Source organism: Xyrauchen texanus, chromosome 32, assembly GCF_025860055.1.
Source record: "Xyrauchen texanus isolate HMW12.3.18 chromosome 32, RBS_HiC_50CHRs, whole genome shotgun sequence".
Lineage (NCBI taxonomy): Eukaryota > Metazoa > Chordata > Actinopteri > Cypriniformes > Catostomidae > Xyrauchen > Xyrauchen texanus.
In genome coordinates, this window is record NC_068307.1 from 12,492,949 (window position 1) to 12,515,548 (window position 22,600).

At 38.5% G+C, this 22,600-nt stretch overlaps 1 protein-coding gene across 1 annotated transcript; it reads left to right on the forward strand.

Annotated features, from left to right (window-relative positions):
- Positions 1-1,393: 1,393 nt before the first annotated feature.
- On the forward strand, positions 1,394-22,517 carry LOC127625657 (protein PHTF1-like). The gene is made up of 17 exons (XM_052100968.1): positions 1,394-1,704; positions 2,236-2,297; positions 2,381-2,437; positions 2,527-2,596; positions 2,687-2,845; positions 3,680-3,860; positions 5,139-5,262; positions 6,303-6,482; positions 8,040-8,288; positions 10,306-10,434; positions 10,693-10,962; positions 12,066-12,197; positions 12,480-12,566; positions 14,313-14,468; positions 14,620-14,715; positions 17,053-17,178; positions 21,904-22,517. Exons 2-17 carry the CDS (start codon positions 2,268-2,270, stop codon positions 21,922-21,924), a joined length of 2,067 nt encoding a protein of 688 aa, XP_051956928.1. The 5' UTR covers positions 1,394-1,704; positions 2,236-2,267; the 3' UTR covers positions 21,925-22,517.
- Positions 22,518-22,600: the final 83 nt, after the last annotated feature.

Below are 22,600 nucleotides of genomic sequence, written 5' to 3' on the forward strand. Positions count from 1 at the left end.
AATAATTATGTGCAATACACAGTTTAATTCTATTAATATTATCCAACATATCCACTTCTGCCATTACTTACATTGCTCTGTACATACTGTTTTTTGTTCTTTATATAACAGCTTGTAATAGATCTGCACTACGTGTGTGTATGTGGGTATGTATGAAGGTGAGTGTATGTACGTATATGTATAACTATTTATATTGTATTCTTTTTTTTTTGTTTGTTTTAATTACCTACTTGCTGCTGTTTTTGGTATTGTTTGTATTATTGTACACTGGAAGATTCTGTCACCAAGACAAATTCCTTGTATGTGTAAGCATACTTGGCAATAAAGCTTCTGATTCTGATTCTGATGTTGCTGTAGTGTGGATATTGAACTTACTACTACATTTCGCACATTCAATTTATTCAATCACCCACTACCCCAGCCTCCAAAGTCTCAAAAGTCAGCTTGACCAGCCAGCGAGTGTTGTTGAGCAGTTGTAAACGCACAGAGTAGAGAGGCTCGAGCCAGCCTGGTCACAGCCCTGTGTAAACATGCTCTCTTGCAAGGATGGGTTTCCCATTTACTGTTCTTTGCGCACATATCACGTGCTCCCGCCATGTTTTTATCTGCGCGGGGTTTGAGCCATAACGATCTTTTATTTTTGACACCAAAGAAAAGGATGTTGTTAGGGATATTGAACAACTCATGTTGTCCAGAGTTTTTTTGTCTACTGAAATTTATTTGGGAATATATATATTTAATCGTATCATCAGCAGAATGATCTAAAAAGTTTTTAAACTTAAGTTTGCCCCTGATGTTGTTTAAAAACAACTGTACAACCCATTGAAGAAACTGTAGGTCTATCCCTCACAGCCTCGTTGTCGTGAAAAATCTAAGATGGCACTGATGTAAATAAAGTGGGAGATTACAAAATTCCCTTTCCCCACTGTCCAGATTATTATTATTATTATTATTATTATTATTATTATTAATGTTATACAAAGAATAGACTGCGTAGTGTTTTGTTTTGCCGCCCTATTTATTACAAATTTCAGTGTTACCCATTTAATGTCGCAGTTTTTCATATCAATAGATTGCATTACATGTTTTTTCTTGTGATGGAGCTGAACCAACCCAACAAAATGATTGATTAACATCGATTCTACATTCGCTATTAATTCCATGTACATTCCAGTTGTCAGATATTATACAGACATATCTTACATAAAAGCTAGAACTAAAATAAAAGGATGGTCATGGTAATTATAATTCTTCTACGGTTGTTTTTTTATTTTATTTGACCATTTGTATTATTTTATTTTACCATTTCGCAGTAGATGGGGATTTTATTTTGTAAAATCAAATGTACTTCCTTCATTTACATTCACTGTGAGATTATCATAGCTGGCTTCACGTATCTTGTCGGTTTTGGCAGCTGGCGCTGATGAGAATGGGAACTTTAACTTCTCTTCGATACAGCTGATCGCCATGTCGTCGATGATATCTGACCAAATAAATGCCGATGTGATTTGATATTAAAAATAGTTAGTTTACAACTTTTGACGATTGCTTTTATTTCTTAATCAGGTGTTTACGATGTAGCGTCAGATAGTTGGTAGAAAGGGGGCGAGGTTTGTTATAATTCAAACAAACATCTAAAATGTTGACAACATTTAACACTCACATCTGAAGAATCGCAGCAAGATATATTATACTGTGCTACTGGTAAGTTTCATTATGTAATTAATATTTCAAAGAGCGAAAAATCAGTTGGGTGACTATCGTTAACGTTATACGTTACTTACCTTGCATTAATGTGCGAGAAATGAAACTGAGCTGTCATGATTTTCATTTTCACTGTACGCAAGAAATTACTTGCGAGATGTCAAGGGAATCTCTATGGCTGTCCCTAAACAGCACTAAGGGGCCATTCACACTGAATACGTTTATTTTTATTTTTTCGCCCGTCGGCGGTGTATTTCAATTGTTTTCCCATGTAAACTTGCGCTTAACGGACATTTTTAACCGTTAGGCAGCGTACAGCTGTTTTATAAGCGTCTTCTAGACACATTGTGTCAAGTAAAAAAGAACGTCAACTTTTAAAAGCTTGCCTCGAGGCACCTGCGTTCGGTTAAATGCGTTGCGCTTCGTCTAGCTTTATTATCGCAAGAACGCCCTGTGCTTTTTACTGGATGAGTCAGACCCCTCCTTTGTACTGTAAATGATGACACAAGTCTTATCTCTAATTATTTTAAGGATTGAGCTCCTGGCCGAAAGTTTTTAAAAAAATGGCAGGAATAGCATGGTATCAGAAAAAGGTGAGTATTTCAATATTTGCTGTGTAAATATTGTGAGGGGGGAAATGCTTTACTTTTCTCAAATGGTGTGCATTTTGTCCAAGATTGGAGCCTATGATCAGCAGATTTGGGAAAAATCACTTGAACAAACTGAGCTCAAGGTAATGTTGCAATTTGTTTTTACAAAAGGATGTGGTTCTTGAACATTGTGAAAACAAAAATCTTGTGAAACTTTGTTCTATATGCACAGGGCTTTGGAAGCAAACCTAAAAAGACTGGCCATATCAAGCCAGACCTAATTGATGTTGATTTAGTGCGAGGTGAGTTGCAATTGATTGCAATCTGTTTTCACATGTTACAGGCTGTTCTCAAAACAACACAAAATCGAGTTGTGTTTTTGCCCTTTGCAGGTTCCACATTTAGCAAAGCCAAACCGGAGAGCCCTTGGACGGCTCTAACTCGCAAAGGCTTGGTCAGGGTCCTCTTCTTTCCTTTGTTCTTTCCGTGGTGGATCCAAGTTACATCTAAATGCATTTCCACCTGCATCTTGGTTCTATACTTTCTTCAGGGTATGTAGCATTACTGTCTTTGAGAAAAACACAGTGCACATGATTTGCATTCAAGTGTCACTTGAACATAATATTCAGGGTGATGGTTAAAGGGCGTTCACACTACACTTTGCTCCATTCATTTGAATTCAAACACATTCCAACACAGAGATCAGAAATGCAATCTCATGGGAAGAATTTCCGTACTCCGTTCTGCTGACCTGCGGATCCATATGACAAGAGGATGCACGATCAATAGAAGATCGAAATGTCACACGCTGACCTCTTGACTCAATACAAAGAATACATATTTCAAAGCTGTGTGTTTTACTGCTGCAGGAAAGTGGACAATATGTTTTAACACTTTGAATGTAATACTTTTTGTTATTTGTGATGTTTAAACCAGAAGCCCTCCTGCGTGACATATCCTAGTACATTGCATTGTCCGAAAACCATTTGCATGCTCAAAGCCTTGCTCAAATTGGCTCTATAACTCTACTCTCTCCTCTCCACCAATAGCTGGTGTGTGGTGAGCATACTGGCGCACTATGGATGCTGTCGCATCATCCAGGTGGATGCTGCAAACTGGTGGTGGTTGAGGAGAGTCTCCTGTTCACTGTGTAAAGCACTTTGAGCGTAGTGTCAGAAAAGCGCTATATAAATGTATCATTCATTCAAGCCTAGTGTGACTGCCTCTTTAGGGTTCAGGTAATTTTGCATAGTTTCGCTGAGCATACTTTACATTCATTGAGAGGTATGCACATTACTTGGCAATAATGATGTGTTGTGCCTTTGAAAACAATTACATTGTCACTTTCAGATTAATTGAATTTATCTGCTTTTTGTTCATTGCAGTGGCTGGAGCTGTGCTGTATTTTGAGGTACCAGCAGCCTGTGCCAGTGAGGTGGTGGGTCCATTGTGTCTCATGCTGTTGTTGGGTACAGTCCACTGCCAAATAGTGTCCACAGAATCCTCCAGAAGCCCAGACAACAGTCCTGTCTCCAGTCGGCCAGCCAGCCCTGTTCGCAGGAAAAGGTTAAGCTATTGCTGTTTCACAGTTGGGGGTAACAGCTTTATTTCGGAACCATAAAGGACATAATTGTTTTCCCGCAACAAATGACTAGTACATCATATTTTCTGTTAAGCTTGCTGTTTAATCTTTACGATTTGTCTGACACTAGACAGGCTGTTCTGAATGCTCAAACCAAAATTGACCTGTTATTGAAAGTCTGTCTTAGAACATATAGCTTTGGAGTATTCTGGTGTATTTTTTTTTTTTTGTTATCTGGCCTCAGTGCCCTAAACAAAAATCTTACTTTGAGATTAATAAATAGTTTTAACACAGAACAGGTTAAACAGGTAGTATTCTTGTTTTTTCTGTTCATAAGCACGAGATGCTGCATGTGTTGATATGATTATCACCTGTCAATCATCGCAAATTGCAGTAGTAAATCCTGTGTTCCATACATACATGGAAAGAAAATGTAGGGGATTCACTTCCGTATTTAGATGCAGTTGTAACTTTGTAGTGTGTATAGCATTTATGTAAGTATTTCTTAAAGCAGTTTTAAGAGACGCTATTTAGACTAGTGTCAGAAATGAACTTTTCTATTAAGGGGCTATATTTGACCCCCAGAGTTGTATTTAGGTGCATTATTTTTTTTTTACCAAAATGAGGGCATTGTTGGAGCATATTTTTAACCATACAAAACATGAAGAAAGAAAGTCATAGTATTTGGAAAGACTTGAGGTTTAAAACACATTTTTAGGTGAACTATCTCTTTTTAAAGGGGTCTTAACATGCATTTTTTTAATTATTTTAATAGGTTCCTTGAGGTTCACTTATAATATTAATAAAGTTTTCAGCAAACAGTCATATATTTGTAAAACATGATCATTTTCCACCCTCATTTTGACCCTCTGTCAGAAACGCTCTGTTTTGGTGCTGCGTGTCCTTTAAGACTTGAGAGTGTACGGCAACTGTTATGATTTGCTCTTGACTGACCTGCTCTTTCTTCTTGCTATCTCAATTCCCACTCCTACTGGGTGGGCTGTGGAAGTGATCATTTAAAGTAGGCATTGATGAGTTGTTGTTTAGGCAGTTGGATGCAAATGTCTACCACAGTGTGACATCACAATTTAAAAGAAGTAGAGAACAGGTCTTTTTAGCAGCTTGTTTTCACAAATTAACTTTTTAAAGTGAGGAGGAAGTTTGAGTTCTGAAACTTACAGTATGTTTTTATCTGTTATATGTGAAAAGATACATTTTAATTGTTCATGTCATGACACTATTATTTTTGGTTGTTTTGGTAGACAGAGGAAGAGCAGAAAAGCAAAGCGATCAGAAGATGAGGGTAGCAGAAGGGGAGGGATTGTCGAACTCAGACCCTGGCATCTTGAAGAAAACCACCGGCTCTACAGATCAGAGAAGAGACTGGTAAAGCACAGCAGTACATTTTGATGTTTGATGAACAGTCGTGTTTATGCTTACTAACATACCTGCAAACTGGTCGCCTTTCCATCCAAAATAGGTTGTTTACATGATTCAACAAGCTGTAATCGTGCTTCCAAACCAGGGGTAAGGTATCTGTTGCAACGTTTGGTACAAATTTGATTTTCTAACTGTATTTGTTGCTTTATATACTCCACAGAATTCGTTGATACAGAATATGACTTTAACATGTTGTAAAATGGCTATAGTGTTTGGCTATTTGAAACACTCAAACTTGCTGTATGATGTTGCATCATTTTGCGTCCTATCAGCTCCCTTTTAGGATACAATGGAAAAAAAATGCAAGAAAAGAAAATGAGGATGGAGGAATCTAAGTGAAATGTATTTGTAAAATGAAATGTCCCACTTCTTTAAGCGTCATTTCAGAGCATCGCCTTAGCTCAGCTGCATTACCTCGGAATGCTTACTGTTATGTTTGATTTATTGATATAAATGGTTATAAAATATGCTCTTACAATGCCCTCATAATGGTAAAAAAAATGTGCCTAAAACAACTCCGGGGGGGCAAATACAGCCCCTTATTAGAAAAGTTCATTTCTGTCACTAGTCCAAGTAGTCTCTTTTAAAAATGCATTAGCCAATAGTTACATAAATGCTATACACACACTCAAGAAAATACAAATAATAAAAATGCTTCTCTCAAAATCTTTAGAATTGAATGCTTAGGTGTTGTTTTGCCAAAAATAAATTCTCTACAATAAGTGTACTCTTCATTACTTGGTCATATTTCTGTGTGTACCTGCGACGAAATCCTGCAGGCACCCATGTATGGGGCTATGCCATTATTATGCTACATTATTATGGAATTAATTTATGTTTTTATATGTAACAGAATAACAAAGAATAAAATATAGTGATAGATGCATGTTTAAAAGCACAAAAATGACATTTGCAATCTTTTACGTGTTACTTTCCGCACTTTTAACAATCCAATGGTATACACTAAAATTCTGTGTGTTGTGCAGAACTCTGTGAGGAGGTCTCAGTATGGGCCTTCTGATGACCTCTCCAGTGAGGAAGAGGAAGCAGATAAAGCAGAGCTGCATAGAGACAGACTCTTTTCATCAGCACCTCCCAAGTACGCCCCAGCACTCAGGAATAGACTTCGCAATGTCCCCAAGAACCACCTACATCCACAACCTCAGGTTAAGAAAATTACAGTTAGTAAATAGATTAGAGGAAAGATTTTGTGTTGATGGTGTAATTAAAAAATAAGTCTCGATATTTAACGCTGAAGTATGTAACTTTTTCTGGGTTAAAATTAGGGCTGCACAATTTGGGGGAAATGTCATATTGCGATTATTGAGGTTAATATTGCGATAGCGATATAATAAACAAATGGTATCATGATTCAACTTGCTTGGTTATCAAGGAAAATGCACAAATAGATTACTGAGATTACTACAAATAGAATACATGCTGAAATGTGTATTTTTCAACTCAAACATACAAACTAGCAACAACAACAACTATAAATGCACAGTGTTTTCAAATTAAAATATTTTTACAAAATTAAATATCTTTGCATTACTGCAAACTTGTTATTTTCTCAATATTACACCTAAATAAAATAGAACAATAAATAAGAACATAAACATTTTCATGAAAATAAGATTGTCCAAACAAAAAGGGACATTTAAGCAGGATGTAACATGTACTTTCTATAAACTCTTTTTAAAAGGAAACTGGATATAAAAGTGTGGTTCACTCAAACCACTAAAACTGTTGTTGTGTGTATATATATACATTTTATTGTTGTTGTAATTTTAAGGTTATTTTTCACATAAGATTGATATTATGATGATCTCATCAATGATGCAACATGTTGCGAGCTGCAGACAGCGGGGATGTGAGACGAGTGTCTCCGTGTTAGAGTGCGCATCAGATGGCGGAACTTTAAATCTCTGCCGTCTCGATTCCTGATTGGGTCTCTTTGGCGACTGGTTGAAGCAGCTCTGACCGCATAGATAATGACAGTTTTGGAGTTTATTTACATGGCACACTCCCGTATTATATTAACTTTAATTATTGATGAAATAAAGACATATCGCCAAGCTGTGATCTGTTTTTCTGTGTTATTTTTCTGACCACCAGTTCAGTGTCGGTCTGCTCGGCATCTATCTTCACCTGATTTCCACGCTGCACACCAGAAACTGACATGACCACACGTGCCAGTCCTTAAACTGAGACTGATGGTCATCTTTTTATTAGCGGTGTAGAAAATGGGCAGACAGCTCTCAGAGAGAATGAGCTGTCACGTCCACACATGCACTTGTTTATTTAATAAAATCATATAATCGCACAGGCTGACATCACGATTGCGATATGATTAATCATGCAGCACTAGTTAAAATACTTAACCAGCTTAATATGCAGACAAAACTATTAGTAAACCATTCGTAGTTTAATTTTCTCAAATTATAAACACACTGTTTCTGTTGCACTATGTATATTGCTCTGTTTGTTTTGAGCGACCCGCTTAGACTGCCCCAACAACGGTACTCAACCAATTGCATGAGTTGGGAGGGGGTCTATCTATTTATTTGACTAACGGCAGACAGGGGGTGTATTTAGAAAGCTGTATTGATTTTTTGATTTTATTTTTGCAATTCTGTTTGGTGGCACTATTGGCACAGAAATGACATACTTCAGCTAAATGGTTATTAGCTCTAATAACAGAGATGTCATGCAATCATGTACAGGGAGGAGGTGATGCCGTTACAACAGGCACTCCAGCACTGCTGCGTGAAGTTGAAAATGTACTGCCATCGGAGGGCTCACGCCCAGCCTCTGACACAGATGATATGCTATGGGAGGAGCTTCTACAGGATCCTGACTCCGCCTCCTCAGGAAGCAGTGACAGTGGAGGGGAGCAGCTTCACAGTCATAGCCACTCCCTCTCACTACCCAACATCACTTTAACAAGTGATGAGGATGAGGCCCTACCGCAGGTCGGTTGTAGATTTGCTGTAATACATTTCATGTGATAATGTTTCCTGTATAAATAAGGACTTTTTATTACACTAGAAAGCTTTTCATATGCATGCACTATGCTTAACCCAGGGTTATCTTTTTTTCTTTAAACCCTGGATAAGTCCACTTTAAAAATTCTGGGTAAAGCAATCATACTTTTTGAAACTTTAAAAGGGGCTTAAGGTAGACACTGATGAGCCAAAACTTTATTACCACTTGAATAACATTGATCATCTCCTAACAAGGCCACATGTCAAGGTCTGGGTAGATTAAATTGTAAGTGAACATTCGGTTCTCATAGTCAACGTGTTGAATGCAGGAGAAATGGGCTGGAGTAAAGACCTGAGCTACTTTGACAAATGCCAAATTGGGTCAGTGCATCTCTGAAATGGCAAGGCTTGTGGGGTGCTTCCGGTCAGCAGTGGTGCGTAATTAACGACAGTGGTCTGACAAGGGACAAACCATAAACTGGCGACAGGGTGTTTGACGCCCGAGGTTCATCGACGCGCTAGGGCAACAAAGGCTATCTCATCTGGTCCGGACTGACAGAAGGTCAAATTTTAATGATTTTTATGAGAGGAATGTGTCACAACACACAGTGTATCATATTTTTCTGTGTATAAGGCTGTGTAGCCGCAGACCGGTCAAAGTGCCCATGATGACCCCTGTCCACTGTCGAAAGCACCTACAATGGCTGCATGTGAGCGCCAGAACTGGACCTTGGAACAGTGGAAGAAGGTTGCTTGGTCCAATGAGTCCTGTTTCCTTTTACCTCAATGGATGGCCGTTTACGTGTGTGCCATTTACCTGCAGAAGTGAAGACAGCAGGATGCTGGGAAGTTGACAAGCCGGTGGAGGGTGTGTGATGCTCTGGACAATGTTCTACTGGGAATCCCTGAATCCGGCCATTCATGTGGATATCAATTTGATATGTGCCACCTACCTAAACATCGTTGCAGACAAGGTGCACCCCTTCATGGCAATGGTATTCCCTGATGGCACTGGCCTCTTTCAGCAGGATAATGCACCCTGCCACACTGCACACATTGTTTGGGAACAGTTTGAGGAACATGATGAAGAGTTCAAGGTGTTGCCCTGGCCTCCAAATTCCCCAGATCTGAATCCGATTGAGCATCTGTGGGATGTGCTAGATCAACAAGTCCAATCCATGGTGGCTCCTCCTCACAACTTGCAGTACTTAAGGATCTGCTGCTAATGTCTTGGTGCCAAATACCACAGCATACCTTCAGAGGCCTTGTAGAGTCCATGCCTCGCCAGTCGGTGCTGTTTTGGCAGCACGTGGAGGACCAGCAGCATATTAGGCAGTTGATCATAATGTTTTGGCTCATCAGTGTACAGTAGCCACGTTTTCCCTGTCAGTCCAAATGAGAGCCTACTAGGGTGTGCCAGGGCCAGTTGAGTTCCCACTGTCACTTCCGGGGCTTCATCACGCCTCCTTAGGGCTTCTTTGGGGCCAACTTCCATGTGCCCTTGCCTGCCACTTACCCTTGGGCCAAAGAAGGCCAATTGGGGATTGAGGTGGGGCTCAATGTCAAAGGTGGTCATTACATTTATTGTCGTCGAACTTGCCAAGTTGTGTATCCAGCGCACAACGGTACAGGTTCTGGAAAAACTTTAAATGTTGTTGGCACAGTACAAATTCGTGTTCATTTCAGGGTCTAGCTAGTCTCAGAGTCTGATTCCTCATCTTGAGCTTCCCTCCTCCTTGTGAAATGGGCAGGTGGGGTGATGTTGGCACCAGGGCAGCATCCATGATTAATCAGGATTTTGTTAATCCAGTGTTAAATTACCCTGGGGTAACAACTTCAAATGTAAAAAAATATATATATATATATATATATTTGTTTTTGCTAGGGTTGACCAGACCCAAACATCATCTATTCTAAGTTTAGTAAATTCTCCAAGAACAATGACAAATTGAAGACTCTCACCATCTCTGTTTGAATTAAACAAAATATTATTTTCTCCATTTAGCACCAGTTTTCATGGCTGCAGGCCTGCCACCCCTCCAGAGACCGTGTCAGTGCCATTATCTGGGAGAAAGGAGAGTGTAAAAAAGCTGATATGTCCGTGCTGGAGATCAGTGGTATCATTCTTTCACAAGTAAAGACCCTCTTGACTCCTGTTGCTCCATTGAATCTCTACTTTAGTGGTTGAACTGCCTTGGACAATGGAACTGTTTGACATCCTTTTTAAAAGCAAATAATATTCAAATCCAATATAAACTTTCCTCCGTGTAAGCCTTTGTATGCTATGTTGTGCATAGCATTATGCCGTTTTGAATTACACTTTTGCATTTTGGTTTTTGCATAGCAGGTAAGTGTCCTTGCTGTTATCTTAAGTTGAATGGTATGCTTCCAGGTGAAGGTGGTTGAACAAGGGATGGGTTATCTGATCTTTGGCAGCCTGGTCACTGCTTCACTGGCACTGCTGCCATACTGCTTCAGGCTGGCACAGAAACTGGATATTGCGAATTTCAGTTCTGTTTCCCTTGAGGAACTGCCAGCAGTGGCTTTTGGGCCTCCCAGTGCCTTGTCCTATGCTTTCTTCACCATCACCACAGTGGAGAGAGCTTTCCTGACTGGGCTCTTTTTCTTTATGATGTGTGTGGCTGAGAGAACGTATAAACAGGTGAGATGACTGGATAAATGGAATCAGATAATTATTGCTTTGACTTTAGTTTAATATAAAGTTTGTCCATTCATATTTGACACATATTTGGCTTTGTACACACTGCACACAAATCCAATTTGGTTTTCAAATTTTAGGGACTTAAGGGACATTTTCATACATTGTAGTCAATATTGGTGTTGTTCCAAAACTTCTCCTCACTGTCTCCTGCCTACATAGGCATCTGTCTTCTATGGCAGCATCCTAATTGAAATGAAGCCTCATAAGAGACCGATTTGGCACACTCTTCGTAGGTAGCAACTCTGCGTCATTCAAATAGTAACCCAGTAACACACAAGACTGGACTCGCAACTTACACGATTAGCCGCAACTTAAAACCACCTGCCTAATATTGTGTAGGTCCCCCTTGTGTCGCTAAAACGGCACCAACCTGCATATCAGAATAGCGTTCTCCGATCCTTTTCTTCTCACCACAATTGTACAGTGCGGTTATCTGAGTTACCGTAGACTTTATCAGTTTGAACCAGTCTGGCCATTCTCGGCTGATCTCTCTCTCTCTCATCAACAAGGCCTTTCCTATCCACAGAAATGCCACTCACTGGATGATTTTTTGTTTTTGGCACTAAATTCTAGAGACTGTTGTGCGTGAAAATCCCAGGAGATCAGCAGTTACAGAAATACTTAAACCAACCTATCTGGCACCAACAATCATCCATGCGATTATCTAATCAGCCAATCGTGTGACAGCAGAACAGTGCATAAAATCATGCAGATACGGGTCAGGAGCTGCAGAAAATGTTTATCTCAGTGATTTGGACCACGGCATTATTGTTGGTGCCAGATGGGCTGGTACAGCATTTGCGACACTGACCTAGATTCACATTCCAAAATATCAGATTTGACTCAGATTCTCAAAAATAAATTACTTTTTTTTTTTTTTGCTGCCTGGCTGCACAAATGTAATTTGCAAATGCTCTAGTAATGCTTATAAACAACATCTCTAATATATATATATATATATATATATATATATATATATATATATATATATATATATGCAACCATGCTGCATTTTCTGTTCTCAACAAGTGTAATGTCCACAGCGCCTTCTATTTGCCAAACTCTTCAGCCATCTCACATCGGCACGGAAAGCCAAAAAGTCTGAGATTCCTCACTTTCGACTGAAGAAAGTACAGAACATCAAGATGTGGCTTTCACTTCGATCATTCCTTAAGGTACTGTTTTCCAGCTGACTCCTTCCCACTACACTTTAGATGTGTTTTCACTGTAAAAACTGCTCTTAGTACTCACTGAAGTGGTGAAAGCAACATAGTTTTTCTTGCATGTTAATCCCACTTGCCTAACCAGTCTGCTTATATCAAAGTCTTTGTTTTTTTTTTACTAGCATTAAGCTTTGTGTATTGCTTTTTAAAAAGGCCCTGACCACATTATATGAAGTGTGTATATATATATATAAACAGAATATAAATTTTTTTTTTTCTGTGTTCCTTTATCAGAGGCGAGGGCCCCAGCGCTCAGTCGATGTCATTGTGTCATCGATTTTCCTCCTGGCGTTGTCCATTGCCTTCATCATATGTGCCCAGGTCAGCTATTGTTCAACACTAACAAGCCTTTTGACACACCCTTTAGACATACAGAATAGAGGTCGACCGATATATCGGTTTTGCCGATTAATCAGCACTGATAACCATTTCTGGAACTAACGGTTATCTGCAAAAATCCACACCGATAATTTGTGTCGGAGCGGCTGGGAAGGGCACGCTGTCGTTTCACAGTGTTATGAGAGCAGCTTCTTGAGGCTAAATAAAAACTATCACTGATGCCTCGTGGTGGTTGTTTTGACACGTGAGACTGCACTTTGAATGCAGTGCAAATGCACTTTGACACTGTTCGGAGCTGAACAATGCAGATTTAAAACACCAACAACTAAAAGGTATGTGTATAGTACATGTTGTCATATTATAAAGAAATACATTTCTTGAATAGATGCTGCATTAATAGAAAACAGCATTATGTTTGCAGACCAAGCTGAGAGGATGCTAACATTGTTCTAACCGCTTGAGGTTAGCTTTAATGTGACAAAAAACACGCAAATCCTACCCAAATGTTTAAATAAAATGTATTACCATCTATTTGCGTTAGTTTATATCCAGTCACATTTATGCTTTAGCCAGATAAGTTGTATATTTAAAGGTAGTGAGTGATTTGAGAAAAATATCTTCATGCTGTCAAGCGAAACTTATAATAAAATCAGAAACGCGTCTGATTTTAATTCTTTTTTTTTTATCCTCACATTAATACGTATGTGACAAGTTTCTCACAGAGAATTTAAACGAGCGTAACAGCGCAAAATACAAACAAAAATGTCACTGAATCTTATAGAAGCGTTAAAAAATGCTTAAGACATTGCAATTCACTAGTTGGCCCTAGTTTCACATTAAAGACCCCCCACCAGAAGTGAATTGATCGTTGTCTTGGTTTTAGGGTAATAAAGAGCATTTACCTCACGCTTTTCATGAGAGGCGAAACCCTAATTAATTAATTTCAACATTTACTGAATACATTAAAAAAGATCTTAGTTAATGCATTTACCTTATTGTAAAGTGTTACTTACCAATGAAATTTTCACACATGTGACCTGTAATATTTTATTAATATTTTAATTATTTTCAGAGGCAAAGGCTTTAAAGAAAGTACCAGTGTGGGAGTATTTTACTGATGTGTCGCCAGGAAAAGCACAGTGCAATAGTTAATGCAACCAACATGTGGAGTCATCTCAAGCACAACCATCCAGCAGTTCAGTTTGGATGTATATCTTTTATTTACTTTAATATTTATTAATATAGTTCATATATGAATATTTATATATTTTATTTAAAAAAAAAAAAGCACAAAACATTTTCATGGTTCAGTCAGAACTTTTTTATTTTTGTGATAAAGTTCAGCATTATTTTAATTCATTCAGTATGACTTTTAAAAACTATCGGCCGATTAATCAGTTATCGGCTTGTCTTTCCAACTTGGTTATCGGTATCCACAAAATCCTGTATCGGTCGACCTCTAATACAGAGTTAACTTGAAAATGCTTCTATTTATCTTTTTTTTTTTTTTTGATTGATTTTAATTGATATTATCACTTACTTTTATAAGAGAGGTTACGGTAACGTAAATATATTTTTATCTGACTGATTAAGTCATCATTAGAGACATTTGGATATGAGTGATTGCTTATTAAGTTACTGTGCTTAGTAAATCTGTATTTGGGGATATGTCTATATAATGTTATGCACTATAAAAGGTAATAGAAGATAACAGGTGTTGTATTTCAGCTTTTGCATAGTCACCACACATTCCTGGACTCCGAGACCAACTGGGAGCTGATGGTCTGGTGTGCTGCTCTCATGGTTTTCCTGCTACGCCTCGCTACCCTCGGGTCAGAGACCAATCGAAAGTATAGCAATGCTTCTGTGCTTCTAACTGAACAGGTGAGATAAAAATCTCTAACCCGCACAGAACAAAGGCAGTATTGTTCACAAACAAGTAAACCATTAACACATACACAGGTGCAGATAAATGGTGACGAAATTGCTTGCAGCTGATCTCTATTTGCTGTTTTTTTTTATTTTTCTGTTTCAGATAAACTTGTATCTGAAGATGGAAAAGAAACCCAACAAAAAGGATCAGCTAAACATAGTGAACAATGTGTTGAGGCTAGCCACAAAATTACTGAAAGTAAGACCATTAGGAAAACATGAAAAATAGAATTTTGCACCATAAACAGTGGCCTTGAATAAATTTGGACACACTTAAAGTTCAATTTAATTTACATCTTGTTCCAAACCCATATTACCCATTTTAACAGAAAAGGAGACGTTTGGCAGAATGCTAGCATCAGTCACCATTCACTTTCATTGTATGGATAAAAGATGCTATGAAAATGAATAATGACTAAGACTACAATTATAAGTGTGGCTGAACGACAAAAAATTTTAGTCGTTCTAATTCGACTAGTTGTGACGTCACCCTCTCCAATTCCCCCAATCTATGCATCTGTCATCTTTATCATAGTATATTCAAGCCACTTTGCTCTTTCAGTGCATAGTCAACTGCCTCAACATGCACTGGCAAGTTTGCGAAATGTAGGGTGGCAGGGAAGAGTCATTTATATTCATGAGTAAAGCAATAATGGATTAGACGATTTAGCAATATTCATTAGTAAAGCGCTACCTGATTGGTCAGAGAAACAATAAACCAACCCCTAAACCAAACCTTAACAAATCAGGTAGAGCTTTCCTCATTCATATGAATGAGTCTTCCCTTGCCATCCTACATTTCAGAAATCCACCACCAGCTGTATTTCCTACAGTCACTTTTTGAAAATCACGTGGAAAGCGGCTAGTTGACTTGTGTTACATTAGATATAACTACATTAGTTATAGTCGACTAGTCTATGCAACCGCTAGTGCCCAAATATTTTTAAGACCACTGTATCAGTGTTCCCACACGTCCTGGAAAACCTGGAATTTTGCAATGCAGTTTTCCTGTCATGAAAACGTCATGGAAAATTACCTAAAGGTCCTGGAAAATTATTATTTGTCCTGGAAAAATATTTTAGTGTTGCTAATAAGGTTTTTGGTACATGTACAAAAACATAACTTTAAACTACACATTCATATTGTTTTTTCACTGCCGTTGGCTGCACATTGTGAAACAACTTTAACGGTTAACTGTCATGGATGAGTCCCTACCACATACATTCTTTGCTCAACTGCTGTCATCTCTGCTTTGCATATATTATTGATATAGTACAAAATGTGATTTTTCCGTTCCAACATTGCTGTTGTGAAACAAAAACATTTTAGTTATAAACTTTGGACTATCTAAACAATGATGATTGGACCACTGATTTCTTTTTTTAAAACAAATTCACACCCTGAGTAACTCATCATGATCATTGCGGGCTATTGTGAGATGACTGAGTGCAGAGCACTGTGAAGTTCGCAGCACATGCAGACTATGGGGCAGATTCATTAAGAATGAATTGCACCTGCTAAAAGCGCCGTTTTTTTGCATGCGCTCATTTAACGGCCGATTCACTAAAGGAATTATGCAGATCGGGCAACGGCGCCCACAAAATTGCTGCTGAACACAATTTGCACATGCCGATTCTGATCTTGCGCTACTATTCTGAGCGCAGTATAGCCGAGGATGCCGCAGACCACCATATTTGACCCATCCTGCAGGAACTGAACAGCATCACTGTGATCAAGACACCTGGATCATCTCTTAAACATGCAGAACGTGTGCTTGACGACACCGCGCATCTGGATATATGCCCAGTTATAATGCTCTTCAACATAATTTGATGAGTATTTGATTTATTACTGCTGAAATAATCGGTTGAAGAGGTTCACAAACATCTCTTTTAAATAAAATTCATTTTACTGCCTACTTTTATTTGGCGGTAATTACACGATGTAAATTGCATAGGGCAAATTGCACAGAGTTAATGTTAATGAAGCGCAATATTTAATGAGCCTAATTTACATAGAAATGAGGATTGTTTACACAGAAAGGAATGACAATGACTCAATTTACATAAAAGATGCAGCGCAATATCAATGCTGATTGTGCCCGCCAAATGTGATTGTGAGTGGTGAGTGAATAAGATGCAGGCATTTGCGCTGAAATACCATGGAAATGTGGCACAACTGTTTAGTGAATCTGCCGCTATTTATTTATTTAATTCACATTTTAATGGGGATTAATCATCACACTGGGCCATGTAGCAAAATCCTTATCTGCAGGTCAGAAACTACCATAACAAAACACACAGAAATGGCAAAAAGATAAAGCATGATTTAAATGAACACATGCATTTTTACTTAAATATTACACTTTTTGAGCACATAAAATGTCCTGGAAATATCCTGGAATAGTTTGCCTTGAAAATAGTGGGAACCCAGTGTATGTCTTTTAGAGAACCTTTTAAAAAACGTATTAAAAATAGTATTTAATTAAAATGTTTTTGCCTTATTTGTTATGACCATACTTATTTGCTACTTTCAGGAACTGGACACTCCATTTCGTCTGTTAGGTCTGACAGTGAACCCACTTGTCTACAATATTACAAGAGTAGTCATCCTGTCAGCCATCTCCGCTGCAGTCAGCGACTTGTTGGGGTTCAACATTAGGGTGAGGGGAACATATGCACTCTCAGAGTACTTGTCTGTTTTATTGTCCCTTTGGAATGCAGAATTCTGGATCTGGAACATCAGTTTTATTATTTATGACTCAAGGTCATAATTACAATTGCACTGCTTTGTTATCAGGGCTATTCAATTTAAACATCAATAGAGTACAAAAGTGAGTGCCCACTTTTTCACAGCCATTGGTTCAAGAAGTATTTTTCCCATTCATTTTCTCCATAGGCATTTAAAATGGTCTTCAATAATAAGATGCACCAAAACAACCAGCTTCGAGATGAATCACAATACAAACTTCAATTTTAACCAAACAATTATATGGAAATGAAAAAAAAAAAAAAAAAGACAATGTACTTACTTAACATCTTTTATGAGGGAACGAACTACAATCTTATGAAGCACAGCAAATTATGTAATCTAATTAAAAACTATGGCACAATTTAAAACTATTGAAAATTAATTGATTGTAAGAAAAAAATATTGTAAAATATTCAGACAACTCTGAGCACTTTATTAGGAACACTATGGTCCTAATAAAGTGCCCAACGGGGTCTTCTGCTGTTGTTGCCCATCTGCCTCGCCTTGTGCATTCTGAGATGCTATTCTGCTCACTACAATTGTACAGAGGGGTTATCTGAGTCTGGATGTCTTTTTTTTTTTTTTTGGCACCATTCTGAGTAGGGCTGCAGCTAGCGGTTATATATGATAATCGATTAATCTAACGATTATTAGAATGATTATTCAACTATTCGTCAATTATTGCAACAATTAATCCTTAGCTCTTAACCGATTATTCAGCTTGTGCCCGACTTGAAAGGTTGTATTAAACGTGCTTACTAACAATAAAGACGACAAAATAAAAATTAAAAAAAATACCTCTAAATGGCATTAACTGAAAGGAAAAAATACTTTTTACTAAGTTTAATTAAGTAAAGAAATTCACTGCAAAAAATCATATTGTTATCAATTGTTTTTTATTGTTTTCCATTTATAATTGTCTACAAATCCTTAAAACAAGATACATTTACTTGAAGCAATATAAGATATTTAGATAGGAGATATGTATCTTTTTTTTAAAGATATTTTAAAATATTTGTATTTTTGACATTATATTCAACATTCTCAGATAACATTTTTTTTTTCTGCAGTATATCTGCTTAAAGAAATGTACATTGTTTTTAAGTAGTTTTACATATTTATATGGGATAACAAGCCAAAACAAATCAAAAATGTATTTTGTTGCAGTGTATAATGGGGCGAAGACTTCTCTCTCTCCCCTTTGTTCACTTCAGTCCATCCTTAACTCACAAAAAAACAAACTCTCTCTTATTAATAAAGCTGCGTATTCCCAATTGCACAGTGACATACACTCACCTAAAGGATTATTAGGAACACCTGTTCAATTTCTCATTAATGCAATTATCTAATCAACCAATCACATGGCAGTTGCTTCAATGCATTTAGGGGTGTGGTCCTGGTCAAGACAATCTCCTGAACTCCAAACTGAATGTCAGAATGGGAAAGAAAGGTGATTTAAGCAATTTTGAGCGTGGCATGGTTGTTGGTGCCAGACGGGCCGGTCTGAGTATTTCACAATCTGCTCAGTTACTGGGATTTTCACGCACAACCATTTCTATGGTTTACAAAGAATGATGTGAAAAGGGAAAAACATCCAGTATGCGGCAGTCCTGTGGCCGAAAATGCCTTGTTGATGCTAGAGGTCAGAGGAGAATGGGCCGACTGATTCAAGCTGATAGAAGAGCAACTTTGCCTGAAATAACCACTCGTTACAACCGAGGTATGCAGCAAAGCATTTGTGAAGCCACAACACGCACAACCTTGAGGCGGATGGGCTACAAAAGCAGAAGACCCCACCGGGTACCACTCATCTCCACTACAAATAGGAAAGAGAGGCTACAATTTGCAATAGCGCACCAAAATTGGACAGTTGAAGACTGGAAAAATGTTGCCTGGTCTGATGAGTCTCGATTTCTGTTGAGACATTCAGATGGTAGAGTCAGAATTTGGTGTAAACAGAATGAGAACATGGATCCATCATGCCTTGTTACCACTGTGCAGGCTGGTGGTGGTGGTGTAATGGTGTGGGGGATGTTTTCTTGGCACACTTTAGGCCCCTTAGTGCCAATTGGGCATCGTTTAAATGCCACGGCCTACCTGAGCATTGTTTCTGACCATGTCCATCCCTTTATGGCCACCATGTACCCCTCCTCTGATGGCTACTTCCAGCAGGATAATGCAGCATGTCACAAAGCTTGAATCATTTCAAATTGGTTTCTTGAACATGACAATGAGTTCACTGTACTAAAATGGCCCCCACAGTCACCAGATCTCAACCCAATAGAGCATCTTTGGGATGTGGTGGAACGGGAGCTTCGTGCCCTGGATGTGCATCCCACAAATCTCCATCAACTGCAAGATGCTATCCTATCAATATGGGCCAACATTTCTAAAGAATGCTTTCAGCACTTTGTTGAATCAATGCCACGTAGAATTAAGGCAGTTCTGAAGGCGAAAGGGGGTCAAACACAGTATTAGTATGGTGTTCCTAATAATCCTTTAGGTGAGTGTATATTATGATTCAATAAGTCACGAGCCATCACGTTATAATATAGCGGCATTAAGCACAGAGTGTGCCTCAGCCAGGTGCATTTTCAACCTCTCCCTCTTAGATCAGGTCATTCGTGCAACACGTAGAAGAGGCGCTGACCGCACAGAGAAAGACAGTTTCAGAGTTTGTAGTTATTTACATTATCTGATTCTGTATTATTTGAACTTTAATAAAGCTATAACACATTAAATACAGTGCATCTGGAAAGTATTCACAGCGCTTCACTTTTTCCACATTTTGTTATGTTACAGCCTTATTCCAAAATGGATAAAATTCATTATTTTCCTAAAAATTCTACAAACAATACCCCATAAAGACAACGTGATTGAAGTTTGTTTTAATTTTTTGCAAATTTACTAAAAATAAAAAGCAAAACAAAAGTCACATGTACATAAGTATTCACAGCCTTTGCTCAAAACTTTGTTGAAGCACTTTTGACACTAATTACAGCCTCAAGTCTTTGTGTGTATGATGCTACAGGCTTGGCACACCTGTTTTTGGGCAATGTCTCCCATTCTTCTTTGCAAGACCTCTCAAGCTCCATCAGGCTGGATGGGGGGTGTTGGTGCACAGCCATTTTCAGATCTCTCCAGAGATGTTCAATCGGATTCAAGTCTGGGCTCTGGCTGGGCCACTCAAGGACATTCACAAGAGTTTTCCCGTAGCCACTCTTTTGTTATCTTGGCTGTGTGCTTAGGGTCGTTGTCCTGTTGGAAGATTAATCTTCGCCCCAGTCTGAGGTCCAGAGCGCACTGGAGCAGGTTTTCATCAAGGATGTCTGTATTCATTGCATGCTGCATTCATCTTTCCCTTGATCCTGACTAGTCTCCCAGTTCATGTCGCTGAAAAACATCCCCACAGCATGATGCTGCCACCACCATGCTTCACAGAAGGGATGGTATTGGCCAGGTGATGAGCAGTGCCTGATTTCCTCCAGACATGAGGCTTGCCATTCAGGCCAGAGTTCAATCTTTGTTTCATCAGACCAGAGAATTTTGTTTCTCATGGTCTGAGAGTCCTTCAGGTGCCTTTTGGCAAACTCCAGGTGGGCTGTCATGTGCCTTTTACTGAGGAGTGGCTTCCGTCTGGCCACTCTACCATACAGGCCTGATTGGTGAGTGCTGCAGAGATGGTTGTTCTTCTGGAAGGTTCTCCTCTCTCCACAGAGAAATGCTGGATCTCTGTCAGAGTGACCATCGGGTTCTTGGTCACCTCCCTTCTCCCCCGATCGCTCAGTTTGGCCGGGCGTCCCGCTCTAGGAAGAGTCCTGGTGGTTCCAAATTTCCATTTATGGATGATGGAGGCCACTGTGCTCATTGGGAACTTCAATGCTGCAGACATTTTTCTGTATGCTTCCCCAGATCTGTGCCTAAATACAATCCTGTCTCTGAGGTCTACAGACAATTCCTTGGACTTCGTGACATGGTTTGTGCTCTGACATGCACTGTTAACTGTGGGAACTTATATAGACAGGTGTGTGCCTTTCCAAATCATGTCCAATCAACTGAATTGACCACAGCTGGACTCCAATCAAGTTGTAGAAACATCTCAAGGATGATCAGTGGAAACAGGATGCACCTGAGCCCAATTTTGAGTGTCATGGCAAAGGCTGTGTTTTGATTTTTGTATTTGTAATAAATTTGCAAAGATTTCAAACAAACTTCTTTCATGTTGTCATTATGGGGTATTGTTTGTAGAACTTTGAGGAAAATAATGAATTTAATCTGTAACAGGCTGTAACATAACAAAATGTGGAAAAAGTGAAGCTGCTGAGCTCTTTTGAAGTTATTTTTTTTTCTATGGTAACAACGACTCTCTGATTGGTTGAGCTCTCTTTTGGGTTTTTTTTGTCTATTAATTTGTATTTTTTTTATTTTTTATGTTTAATTCCCAACAATCTTGAAGCTAATGGTACATCTGTGTTTAAAGATAATGATAATTTTATCTATGGAGAAAATGAATGAGATTTTTACTAACCGAACCCAACTGTTGTGTTCTGTTGAGCTGCTGACTCTTTTCTAAGCAGTGCAAGCAAGCAAACTTGAATTAATTCACTGGATTAACAATATCTGTTTTTTTTAACAGCTCTGGAAGATTAAACCATAAACGATGCCACTACACTTCCATCGTCTTAACACTGGGGCCAGAGGGACTCTTAAGTGCACTTATGTACAACCTACCAGATGACCAAGTTATGCGATCTTTAAAAACTGTGCAAATCTACTGACCATACATGCATGATGACTTTGCCTTTATACCCTGTGCCAACGGCCAAACCTGTGTTCAGCATGGCTTGTGCTTCTAGAATATTTCCTCAAATTTGAGTTCTAGAATCATAAAGCACACTTAAACTTGAAAATTGAATGATGCATCCTGTATGCAGTGGCTTTTCATGATGCAGTTGCTGTGGCTATTTAAGAGCTTGATGTCATATTCCAACTAGTGCCCTTTGTTTCCCATAAATGTATTTGCTGTGAATGTTATCTGGTCTGGATATAACAATTTAAAACAGAACCACTATGTGCCTTGTGAATAATTACATATAACAGTACTTTAGGATAAGCTATTTATGAAATATGGATTGGTGAAGTGCTGAATGGGCAATGAAATTATTTTGTTTAGAAAGGGTACTAAAAACTTTCACACTGAAGCTCTTGGTGGGAGCATCGCATTGCATTCAAATAAAACTTTTATCTAACTAGTGATTTTACTACTGTACTTTTTAAATACAATCATTATTGTATTGTGCAGAACTGCACAGGAATGGGTTACTGAGTTCAAT